Here is a 13,544-nt window from a genome sequence, read left to right on the forward strand (position 1 = left end):
AAAAGAGTCCAGGACCTGATGGATTCACAGCCGAATTCTACCAGAGGTACAAGGAGGAACTGGTACCATTCCTTCTGAAACTATTCCAATCGATAGAAAAAGAGGGAATCCTCCCTAACAAATTTTATGAAGCCAGCATCATCCTGATACCAAAGCCTGGCAGAGACACAACCAAAAGAGAATTTCAGACCAATATCCTTGATGAACATTGATGCAAAAATCCTCAATAAAATACTGGCAAACCGAATCCAGCAGCACATCAAAAAGCTTATCCACCATGATCAAGTGGGCTTCATCCCTGGGATGCAAGGCTGGTTCAACATATGCAAATCAATAAATGTAATCCAGCATATAAACAGAACCAAAGACAACAACCACATGATTATCTCAATAGATGCAGAAAAGGCCTTTGACGAAATTCAACAACGCTTCATGCTAAAAACTCTAAATGAATTAGGTATTGATGGGACGTATCTCAAAATAATAAAAGCTATCTATGACAAACCCACAGCCAATATCATATTGAATGGGCAAAAACTGGAAGCATTCCCTTTGAAAACTGGCACAAGACAGGGATGACCTTTCTCACCACTCCTATTCAACATAGTGTTGGAAGTTCTGGCCAGGGCAATCAGGCAGGAGAAGGAAATAAAGGGTATTCAATTAGGAAAAGAGGAAGTCAAATTGTCCCTGTTTGCAGATGACATGATTGTATATCTAGAAAACCCCATTGTCTCAGCCCAAAGTCTCCTTAAGCTGATAAGCAACTTCAGCAAAGTCTCAGGATACAAAATCAATGTGCAAAAATCACAAGCATTCTTATACACCAATCACAGACAAACAGAGAGCCAAATCATGAGTGAACTCCCATTCACAATTGCTTCAAAGAGAATAAAATAACTAGGAATCCAACTTACAAGAGATGTGAAGGACCTCTTCAAGGAGAACTACAAACCACTGCTCAATGAAATAAAAGAGGATACAAACAAATGGAAGAACATTCCATGCTCATGGGTTGGAAGAATCAATATCATGAAAATGGCCATACTGCCCAAGGTAATTTATAGATTCAATGCCATCCCCATCAAGCTACCAATGACTTTCTTCACAGAATTGGAAAAAACTACTTTAAAGTTCATATGGAACCAAAAAAGAGCCCGCATTGTCAAGTCAATCCTAAGCCAAAAGAACAAAGCTGGAGGCATCACACTACCTGACTTCAAACTATACTACAAGGCTACAGTAACCAAAACAGCATGGTACTGGTACCAAAACAGAGATATAGATCAATGGAAAAGAACAGAGCCCTCAGAAATAACGCCGCATATCTACAACTATCTGATCTTTGACAAACCTGACAAAAACAAGCAATGGGGAAAGGATTCCCTATTTAATAAATGGTGCTGGGAAAACTGGCTAGCCATATGTAGAAAGCTGAAACTGGATCCCTTCCTTACACCTTATACAAAAATTAATTCAAGATGGATTAAAGACTTAAATGTTAGACCTAAAACCATAAAAACCCTAGAAGAAAACCTAGGCATTACCATTCAGGACATAGGCATGGGCAAGGACTTCATGTCTAAAATACCAAAAGCAATGGCAACAAAAGCCAAAATTGACAAATGGGATCTAATTAAACTGAAGAGTTTCTGCACAGCAAAAGAAACCACCATCAGAGTGAACAGGCAACCTACAAAATGGGAGAAAATTTTTGCAACCTACTCATCTGACAAAGGACTAATATCCAGAATCTACAATGAACTCAAACAAATTTACAAGAAAAAAGCAAACAACCCCATCAAAAAGTGGGCAAAGGATATGAACAGACACTTCTTAAAAGAAGACATTTATGCAGCCAAAAGACACATGAAGAAATGCTCATCATCACTGGCCATCAGAGAAATGCAAATCAAACCCACAATGAGATACCATCTCACACCAGTTAGAATGGCGATCATTAAAAAGTCAGGAAACAACAGGTGCTGGAGAGGATGTGGAGAAATAGGAACACTTTTACACTGTTGGTGGCACTGTAAACTAGTTCAACCATTGTGGAAGTCAGTGTGGCAATTTCTCAGGGATCTAGAACTAGAAATACCATTTGACCCAGCCATCCCATTACTGGGTATATACCCAAAGGATTATAAAACATGCTGCTATAACGACACATGCACACGTATGTTTATTGTGGCACTATTCACAATAGCAGAGACTTGGAACCAACCCAAATGTCCAACAATGATAGACTGTATTAAGAAAATGTGGCACATATACACCATGGAATACTATGCAGCCATAAAAAATGATGAGGTCATGTCCTTTGTAGGGACATGGATGAAGCTGGAAACCATCATTCTCAGCAAACTATCGCAAGGACAAAAAACCAAACACTGCACGTTCTCACTCATAGGTGGGAATTGAAGAATGAGAACACATGGACACAGGAAGGGGAACATCACACTCCGAGGCCTGTTGTGGGGTGGGGGAAGGGGGGAGGGATAGCATTAGGAGATATACGTAATGTTAGGTGAAGAGTTAATGGGTGCAGCACACCAACATGGCACATGTATACATATGTAAGAAACCTGCATGTTGTGCACATGTACCCTAAAACTTAAAAGTATAATAAAAAATAATAAAAATTAAAAAAAAATAAAACTAAAGCTTTTCCAGAACACATGTATGAATTTTTATATTCTCTTTCTTTCTTTCTTTTTTTTTTTTTTTGAGACGGAGTCTCACTCTGTCACCCAGGCTGGAGTGCAGTGGCGCAATCTCGGCTCACTGCAAGCTCCACCTCCTGGGTTCACGCCATTCTCCTGCCTTAGCCTCCCAAGTAGCGGGGACTACAGGTGCCCACCACTACGCCCAGCTAAATTTTTTTTGTATTTTTAGTAGAGACGGGGTTTCACTGTGTTAACCAGGATGGTCTCGATCTCCTGACCTCGTGATCCACCCACCTCAGCCTCCCAAAGTGCTCGACCACCGCACCCGGCTGAATTTTTATATTCTCAACTTGAAAAGTTCTTTCTAAACATCACAAAATCCAGATTTTATAAAGAAAAATATTTGGTAAATTTATTGTATAAAAATTAAAACCTTACATATAACTGTATCATTATAGCAATGTTAAAAGAGAAATTATAAACTGTGGAAAATGTGTGGATTTCATACGGTAAAATAGACTATCTTAATGTATGAAGAATTTTCTTGTATAAAGAGTAAAATTATTACGCTTTATATTAAACTTTATGTATTTAATTTTGTATATCTCTCTATATTAAACATTATAGTATACAGAATATTTATTATGTTTTTTTAAATTTTCTTTTGAGGCAAGGTCTTGCTCTATCCCCCAGGCTGGAGTGCAGTGGTGCGATCATGGCTCAGTGCAGCCTGGACAACCCATGCTCAAGCAATCCTCCTGCCTCAGCCTCCCAGGCAGCTGGGACTACAGGTGCACACCACCACACCTGGCTACCTGGCTTATTACATTTTAAAAAAATAATAACACAATAAACGGCCAGGTGCAGTAGCTCATGCTTGTAATCCCCAGCACTTTGGGAGGCCAAAGTAGAGGATCATTTGAGGCTAGGAGTTCAAGACCAGCCTGGGCAACATATCGAGACCCCATCTCAAAAAAAGAGAGATTAGCCACGCATAGTGGGGCACAGCAGTAGTCCCAGCTACTTGGGAGGCTGAGATGGGAGGATCACTTGAGCCCAGGAGTTCAAGTCTGCAGTGAGCTAATCATTATCATTTTCCTACTGATTAGTGACATCAACTGCCTTTTCTTGTGCTTATTGGCCATTTGTATATTTTCTTTGGAGAAGTGTGCATTCAAGTCCTTTGCCCACTATTTAATCAAGTTGTTTGTTTTGTTGCTGTTGTTGAGTTGGGAGTTCTTCACATATTCTGGATATTAACCACTTAGCAGATATGTGATTGGCCAATATTTTCTCTCAGTCTTTGGGTTGCCTTTTTACTCTGTTGATCAGGCTTTTGATGTACAAAAGTTTTTAATTTTTATATACTCCAGTTTATTTATTTATTTTCATTTGTTGACTGTGCTTTTGGTGTCATACCAAGAAATGGTTGCCAAATCCAATGTCATGAGGCTGTTCTACTATTTCCTACTAAGAGTTTTATAGTCTTAGGTCTTAAGGTCCTATGTTTAGTCTTTGATCTACTTTAAGTTATAATAAAAAATAATAACTTGGCTTCCTTCATATTAGTTTCCTGGGCAGAAATCTGTTATTTAAGTCCCTCTACTACTTGACTTTACCTTAGTTAAGAACCCCCACTGCTCACCAACTCAATTCCTCTCTCAACTAAGTATATGGTGTAAGGTAAGAGTCAGCTTCATTCTTTTGCTTGTGGATAACCAGTTTTCTGATAGCATTTGTTAGAAAGACCATCCTTTTCCCATTGAGTGTTCTTAGCATCCTTAGTGAAAATTATTTGACCATATATGCTGCAAGGACGTTTTAAGAGAAGTGGAAATGGAGCTAAACATTGACAGCTGGGTACTATTAAATGCTCAGCATAAAGTAAGGAGGCACCTTAGGTAATGTATGAAAGTAGGTAGAAGAAATCATAGTGGCTTCAGAAAACAAAGACTCAGTTGAGAGAGGAATTGAGTTGGTGAGCAGTGGGGTTTCTTAACTAAGGTAAAGTCAAGTAGTAGAGGGACTTAAGTAACAGATTTCTGCCCAGGAAACTAATATGAAGGAAGTCAAGATACAGAAGATTAATCTGATTGTAAAGAGATGAGGGGAGAGGTAGTTTTCATCAGGCTAAGTGAGCAGGTAGTGATTTTAAAACATGAACAGGGGTGATATCAGATGCCAGCAAGATGGCACAATAGATTTCCAGAATGAAGAAAGCCCACAGGACTTATGGGACACTTTCAAGAAAACCAATGTACACATGTGGGTGTCCCAGAAGGATAGAGAAAGTCATAGGCAAAGAGCTTATTAAAAACAAAACACACACACACACACACACACACACACAAAATGGAAAATCCCCAAATTCAGAGAAGGGAATGTTCATTGAGCCCAGGAGTTCCAGATTCATGAAGCCCAAAGAACCCCAAATAGATTAAATATAAAGAGATCTTCACCAAGACACATTATAATCAAATTCTCAAAAGTCAAAGAAGGAGGGGGTTTTGAAAGCATGAAGAGAAAAAGCAACTGTCGCATGCAAAAGAACCCACATAAGCTTTCAGCAGCTTCCTCAGCAGAAACCTTGCAGGCGGGAGAGAATAGGATGATATATTCAAAGTGCTGCAAGAAAAAAAAAAAAAAAAGCCAAACAAGAATACTACATGTAGTAAGGCTGTCCTTCAGAAATGTAAGGTAGATAAGGACTTTTCCAGACAGAAAAAAGCTGTGGGAGTTAATCACCATGAGATCTGCCTTACAAGAATGCTAAAGGGAATTCTTTACGTTAAACTGAAAGAGTGCCAATTAACAAATGAAAATATAAAACTTTCTGTAAAGATAAGAATATAGTCAAATTCAAAATACTCTAATACCGTAATGGTAGTACGTAAGTCACTCTGAATTCTAATAGAAAAGTTAAAAGACAAAAGTATTAAAAATAATTATAGCTACAATAATTTGTTAATGAATACATGATATGTAAAAGATATCAGTTGTGACATCAGTAACATAAAATGTGGAGAGAAATAAAGTGTAGAGTTTTTATGTGCAGCTGAAGTTAAATTATCAGCTTAAAATGTCCTGTTATAATGACGAGGTATTTTATGTAGGCTTCCTAATAACTACAAATAAGTTCTTTTTCCACGAAAAAGAAAAAGGAATCAAAGCATACCACTACAAAAAAATCATCAAATCACAAAGGAAGACAGTAAGAGAGGAAGAATGGAATAAAGGAACTACAAAACAGAGAACAAGGAACAATATAGCCTAGTAGGTACTTTACTATCAGTAATTCCATATAAATGGATTAAATTATTCAATCAAAGACAGAGTGGCTGAATGGATTTAAAAAACAAGATCCAACTGTGTGCTGCCAACCAGTGACTCAATTTAGTTTTAAGGACACACATAGGCCAAAAGTGAAGGGATGGAAAAAGATATTCCATCCAAATGATAACCAAGAGAGAACAGGGGTGACCATACTTATGTTAGACAGAACAGATGTTAAGTCAAAAACTGAGCTGGGCATGGTGGCGCACACCAGTAGTACTAGCCATTTGGAAGGATGACAGGAGGATCACTTGAGCCCAGGAGTTCAAGGCTGTAGTGCACTATTACCATACCTGTGACTGACCACTGCACTCCAGCATGGGCAACAACAAGACCCCGTCTTGAAAAACACGCAAAAAAAAAACTCCCCTGCAAAACTGTCATGAGACAAAGAAGATCATTATATAATGATAAAGGGGTCAATTCAAGAGGATATAACAATTGAAAATATATATGCACCGTAACACTTGAACACCTAAATGTATAAAGCAAATAACCAAATTGAAGGGACAAATACACAGCAATACAATATTAGTAGGGGACCTCAAAACCTCAGTTTCAACAATGGATAGACCATTCAAACAACATCAATATGGAAACAGTAGACTTGACTAAAGACATGAACACTCCATCCGCTGGCAGCAGAATACATCTTCTTTTCAAGTGCACATGGAGCATTCTCCAGGCTAGGTCATATATTAGGTCACAAAACAAGTCTTAAAAAATTTAAGAACATGGAAATCCTATCAAGTATCTTTTCTGGCCACAATGGTATGAAACTAGAAGTCAGCAACAAGAGGAAAATCAGAAGAGTCACAAATATGTGCAATTTAAACAACACATACCTCAACAACCAGTGGGTCAAAGAAGAAATCAAAGGGGAAATTTAAAAATCTTGAGGAAAATGAAAATGGAAACACAACATATCAAAACGTGTGGAATGCAGTAAAAAGCAGTTCTAAGAGGGACGTTTATAGCAATAAATACCTATGTTAAGAAAAAAACCCTAGCTTTACACCTCCAGGAGCTAGAAACGGTACAAACTAAGTCCAAAGTCAACGGAAGGAAGGAAATTATCAGAGCAGAAACAGATTGAATCAAGATTAGAAAAACAATAGAAATGACTGATGAAACTGAGTTGGGTTTTTGAAAAGATAAAATTGATAAACCTTTAGCTAGACTAAGAAAAAAAAGAGAGAAGTCTCAAATTATAACTACTGACAATATGAATGAACTCGCAGTACATTATGCTAAGTGAAATAAGCCAAACACAGAATGAAACATACTGCATCATCTCTCTTACGTGCAGAATCTTAGGAAAAAAAAGCTGACTAAATAACAATAGAGTAGATAGGTGTTCACCAGAGGCAGGGAGGGCATGGAAATGGGGAGAAGTAAATCAAAAGGTACAAATTTGCCATTAGGTGGAATGAGTAAGTCTACAGATCGAATGTACAGCATGAGAGCTAACTAGAGTTAATAGTGTTATATACTGAAGATTTGCTAGGAGAGTAGGTTTTAGGTGCTGTCAACATACACATACACACAGGTAGCTGTGGGAGGTGATGAATATGTAAATTTATTTAACTGCAGCAATCATTTTACTATGTATATGTACAGTAAACCATCGTATTGTACACCTCAATGTCAACTGCCTTCTTGGGAACACATAAAGACATAAAGTTGTGTTTATGCCATTTTGTTCTCTATGTATGTGTTTCATTGATTTTTACCTGAGGATGACCTATTATAGTAAAAATATGGCACATTTTCCACTTTAAAAAGGTTCCAGAATGTTAGTAAATCTTTCCTTACTCTTGGTTCTGCCATTTAGTATCTTGAGGAGGAGCTGATTTTTGACATGAGCACCTGTTTTAAACTGTGCTGGGTTATTCTATTAACACATGCTATATTGACAGATGATACAATTTACTCAAGAGCTTTTACCTCAGAGCTTTGTTTTTCTATTTACCATGGAGTGTTTTTCAGCATTCTGTAGTCAAAAATAAGCCTGGCACTTAGTAAGTCAGTCTAATTGTGAAACCTGCTATGATACTCAGTTTCAAGTTCCTCACTGTGTTTTCATCAGTAGATTATTATGTATATAGAGGAGAAAATTTCCTTCTAAAATATGTAAAAATTAAAAATGTTTTATGTATCACTTTTTAAAGGTTACAGTCTTCTTCATACCTTGATGATTCGAATCCAACAGATTTAATGAAAGATACTCATACTGTAAACTGCAGGAGTGTAAGTATACTTGTAAATGATAATATTCATGAAATAAATGAAAAATAAAATTTGCCCCTTGTTGATTATCTCTTTTAAGAAAAGAAGCCATTCTGTCAAAAAAAACATGAACCAATTTTGATCACTCAGTGATTTTTAAGTGGCTTTGTGGAATAGTAGTTAAGAATGAAGTTGCTGGAAGCGTAGTATCTGAGTCCAAGTTATGACACTTACTGGGACGTAACCTCAGGCTTTTACTTAAACTCTCTGTGCTTCAATTTTCTCATTCATAAAGTAGGAATAATAATATCACTGATCTCCTCAAGGATTGTCAGAATTAAGAGCTTAAATACATAAACAAAAACTCTTAGAGCAGTGCCTAGCACACAGTAAGTGCTAAATAAATGGTAGCTCTTATTATCGTTATTGTAATAGGTTCCAATTTAGTAGATTAAATCTACTCCTTGAGGTTCGAAAAAAAAGTTTAAATGATATAAACCACAAGATAAATACCACATACTACTTAATTCAATTGAACAAATACTAGCTTATTTGAAATGCATTATTGTATATACAAAAATTACTAAACCTAATGCTATCTGGAAGACTAAAATACAATATAATTCTAATTTAGCACAGACAACAAAAAGCTCTAAATCAGTTATGTAAATCAAGCAGTATAAGACTACAGGAGAAAAGAGAAATTTTATCTGACCAGGGCCAAACAGAAACTTGAAAATACAAATATCAGAGCCAGGCATGGTGGCTTGTGCCTATAATCCCAGCTACTCAGGAGGCTGAGATGGAAAGATCACTTGAGGCCAGGAGTTCAAGACTGGCCTGGGCAATATAGTGAGACCTCCTTTCTAAAAAAGATTTTTTAAAATACTAGCCAGGCATGGTGGCACATGCCTGTAATCCCAGCTACTGCAGGAGGCTGAGGCAGGAGGATCACTTGAGCCCAGAAGTTTGAGGCTGAAGTGAGCTATGATCACACCACTGCACTAGCCTGAGCGGCAGACTGCAACTATCTAAAAGCAAAAAAAGGAAATATAAATGTCATGTCTTTTTACACAAATATCATGTCTTCTGCTTTATTATTTATTCATTTTTTTCATACAGTTAGCACGTGTTTATTAGGTATCCATTTTGCACAAGGCAATATGCGAGAAACAGATTTATGTGGTAGTAAAAATGTCTAAGTAGTGTACGTTATGTAAGCATTCTATAGATAAAGTGTGTCAACTTGAGACAATATAGGCAAATGATTTCCTGTTTTATGAGCTACATGGATTATTAGATTGTTTGGCTTGTAACTATATAACAGTATAAGAACTTCTCAGTAACAGCATTTGGTTTAATGTTTCCCACCCCAAAGCAGTATTTTCCATAGTAGTTTTATATGAGGTATGGTTTTGCCATCATTTTATAAAAACAGAAATAAACTTTGACCCCAAGCATTTGTGGTCATGAACTTTTTCTTCTTCATCCAAAACTTTTCCTTACATATGCACCTTCAGTAATGGCTCTTCAGAATGCAGGCTTTGGAGTCAGGTAGACTTGAGTTAGAATCATGGCTTCAACACCTTGGGCAAGATATCCTCTTTAGGCCTCAGATTTATGATGTGTAATATAGCTGCCTCACGGTATCTGAGAAATGAGATGAGATGATGCAGGTGGAGAGCTTGGCACATGGTACTCGGGAAAAGCAAGCTTCCATATTGATGATGGCAGTTGTAGCACTGGTGGCAGGCCCATGTCTGATAACTGCTAAAAAGTATTTATCATGGCCGGGTGCGGTGGCTCACACCTGTGATCCCAGCACTTTGGGAGGCCGAGGCGGGCAGATCATGAGGTCAGGAGATCGAGACCATCCTGGCTAACACGATGAAACCCCATCTCTACTAAAAATACAAAAAATTAGCCAGGTGTGGTGGCACACGCCTGTAATCCCAGCTACTTGGGAGGCTGAGGCAGGAGAATCGCTTGAACCCAGGAGGTGGAGGTTGCAATGAACCGAGATCATGCCACTGCACTGCAGCCTGGGCAACACAGCGAGCCTCCATCTCAAAAAAATAAAAAATAAAAAGTAAAAATAAATAAATAAATAGAGTGTCCTTATTCTAGTAGGAACCTCACTGTTTGTTACTCTGGCTGTCTTTTCAGATGTCAAATAAGGAGCTGTTTCCACCAAGTCCTTCTGAAATGGGGGAGCTAGAGGCTACCAGGCAAAACCAGAGTACTGTTGCTGTCCACAGCCATGAGCCACTCCTCAGTAAGTTTTCTTTGGGAACTGCTGACCATTTTCATTTATCAAAACCCCCCTCTTAATCACTATGTTTTCAGGCACAGGAAATTCATAGAGAAGCAGATAGTTTTAAAACTAAGGTTTTTTTCAGTTGGGCACATTGGCTCACACCTGTAATCCCAGCACTTTGGAAGGCCAAGGCAGGAGGATTACTTGAGGCTAGAAGTTCAAACCAGCCTGGCACACATAGCAATAACCCATCCCTATGAAAAAAAAAATTGTTTTAATTAGCTAGGCATGATGGCTCATATCTATAGTCCTAGGTACTTAGGAGGCTAAGGCAGGAAGATTGCTTGAGCCCAGGAGTTCAAGGCTGCAGTGAGCTGTAATTGTACCACTGCACTCCAGCCTGGGTGATAGAGTGAGACCTTGTCTCAAAAAAATAAGTAAATAAATAAATATTTTTTTCGTTTGAAATTCTAAGTAACAATAGTACTCAATCTTAAAATGGATGCTACCATTGCCTGGGCATGATGGCTCATGCCTGTAATCCCAGCACTTTGGGAGGCCGAGGCAGGCGAATCATGAGGTCAGGAGTTCGAGACCAGCCTTGCCAACATGGTGAAACCCCATCTCTACTGAAAATACAAAAAATTAGCTGGGCATAGTGGCAGGCACCTATAATCCCAGCTACTCGGGAGGCTGAGACAGGAAAATCGCTTGAACCTGGGAAGTGGAGGTTGCGGTGAGCCAATGTCATGCTGCTGCACTCCAGCGTGGGCAGCAGAGCAAGACTCCATCTAAAAAAACCAAATGGATGTTACTTAATGGTTCTGTCATTAAGAATTCAGTTATCAATGGAATCAGCTATGAGTATTGGTAAATACACAATTTAATTAAAACCAAGGTATTTCTATCTAGGAAAAAAAGGTCCGTTCTCAAGAATTACCAAGAATTCATAAAGGATAGAAGTCAAAAAAGTTTAAGATGTAATCATTCATTTCAACAATGTTTATGCAAAGTCCAGATCAAGTAAATTGAGTGACATGGTATTTTAGTCTGTTTTATGCTGCTATAACAGAATACCACAGATGGAGTAATTTGTAATAAACAGAAATTATTTGGCTCACAGTTCGGGGGACTGGGAAGTCCAAGAGTATAGTGCAGGCACCTTATGAGGACCTTCATGCTTCATCTTCACATAGTGGAAGGCAGAAGGGCAAGAGAGGGTAAGAGCAAGAAAGCAAGATGTGGGAAAACTCACTTTTATCACAGACTCACTCTTGAGATAACTAACCAACTCCCATGATAATGACAGTCCATTCATGAGCGCAAAGGCCTCATGACCTAATCACCTTGTATCAGGCCTCACTTCTCAACACCATTGCATTGGGGATTAAGTTTCCAACACATTAATTTTAGTGGACAAATTCAAACTATTGTATATAGTTTCATATCCTCCATGACTGACATTGCTCTGCTAAAGCATACACTAAAGAGAAGCAAAGGACTTGAAGGAATTTGGATATCCACTTTAAACACACATAGAGTCATATGTTTATTATCTGAAGTTCCACTGTACTTTGACACATATATACAAACCTTTGGTTAGTCTTTATCTGCATTTTAACCCTCAATTTCTAGAACCTTTTATCTCTAAATTAATTATCATCTCCATGGTTCCTACTTACTTCCTTTTTCAATAAAAATCTGATTTATCTCTCTTTTATAAGAAAATTCCAAATCTTTAGAAGATGCTTTTGTTTCAGGCTTCTCATTTCAGTATTAAACAGATAGGGTTTTTTCACAAGCAGATTAAATTTTCTCCTTCTGGGGTTTACACACACACACACACACACACACACACACGCACACACTAAATCCCCTAGCTTCCTTCCAGCTCTCTGAGAGTCTGTACCCTTTAGCAGTGTAATTTCCTATTAGAAAACTCATAGACTAGCTTACTTCTCTGTAGCAGATGAATTAGGTGCAATTTATCTGACAGAAGATTGTTATAAAACTAGGTAACCCATTTAAAAATATATCAGCCGTCTGCAGCTTAAGATATATACTTTGCCTTCAAAAATATATTTTATGGTTTTCTAGCCTTGCTTTGCCAATTTTTATCACAATCATTCTTTAACCTCAAAATGTGTGAAATGTATGACTTTATTGATCACCTTTACTTACACAGGCCTGTATTTTAATTCATAGGTGATGGTGCACAGTTGGATTTTGATGCCCTATGTGACAATGATGACACAGCCATGGCTGCATTTATGAATTACTTAGAAGCAGAGGGGGGCCTGGGAGACCCTGGGGACTTCAGTGACATCCAGTGGACCCTCTAGCCTTTGATTTTTAACTCCAAAAATGAGAAACATTTTAAAGCATTTCATTTACGAAAAACCGTCTCAACTATTCTTAAGTACTGTATTGATATTGTTTGTATCTTTTATTAATGTTCTACCAATTTTTATAGATTTGCATCTTCCTGTCACAGGGATGTGGGGAAATATGTTTTCCTCCCAAGAGAACCGAGTTTATTATAGACTCCTTTATTCAGTGAAATGGCTTATAATCCACTAGTTGCCATATTTTTGCTAAAATATTTCTAACCAAGAATACTACTTACATATTGTTTTGGCTTTGTTTTATTTTTGATGCAGTTTTTTTTAGTTGAGGTAATATATTGATATTTTCCTTTGTGTCTAAGATTCATTTATAATCGTAGGTTTGTATAATTTGGAACATTTTCCATTCCTTGCAAATTTCCTTAATCGAGGATAGGGCTTACACACTTTAAGAAAACAGTGAGTACTTGAACATTTAGAGGGACAGTGCAATTTATAGTCATAATCACACTGAATACTGTATTTGATCTTTGGAGACAGGCAAGCACAGAGCTGGGATACTTATGCTCAGTTGAGCACTTTAAGATGAATTTTAAGTGAGATGATTTCTTACTTGAAACTCAGAAAGTCAAAAGAGTTTCAGCTTTCCTTACAGAAAAGGAAGGATCTTGGGCCCTAGATCTTGGGGATTAACCTTTGTATATAAGATTT

The 13,544-nt window shown here is 37.7% G+C and overlaps 1 protein-coding gene across 3 annotated transcripts in view; it reads left to right on the forward strand.

The window, feature by feature from the left end:
* BMAL2 (basic helix-loop-helix ARNT like 2) overlaps positions 1-13,113 on the forward strand; it is an 89,792-nt gene extending 76,679 nt beyond the window's left edge. For all 3 annotated transcript variants that reach the window (XM_032159897.2, XM_032159895.2, XM_032159896.2), the window contains 3 exons: positions 8,174-8,252; positions 10,398-10,506; positions 12,694-13,113. In XM_032159897.2, coding sequence (XP_032015788.1) covers positions 8,174-8,252; positions 10,398-10,506; positions 12,694-12,830 — 325 coding nt within the window. In that variant the 3' untranslated portion in view covers positions 12,831-13,113. The remainder of the gene's footprint in view (positions 1-8,173; positions 8,253-10,397; positions 10,507-12,693) is intronic.
* The last annotated feature ends 431 nt before the right edge of the window (positions 13,114-13,544 follow it).

Source organism: Hylobates moloch, unplaced genomic scaffold, assembly GCF_009828535.3.
Source record: "Hylobates moloch isolate HMO894 unplaced genomic scaffold, HMol_V3 SCAFFOLD_8, whole genome shotgun sequence".
NCBI lineage: Eukaryota > Metazoa > Chordata > Mammalia > Primates > Hylobatidae > Hylobates > Hylobates moloch.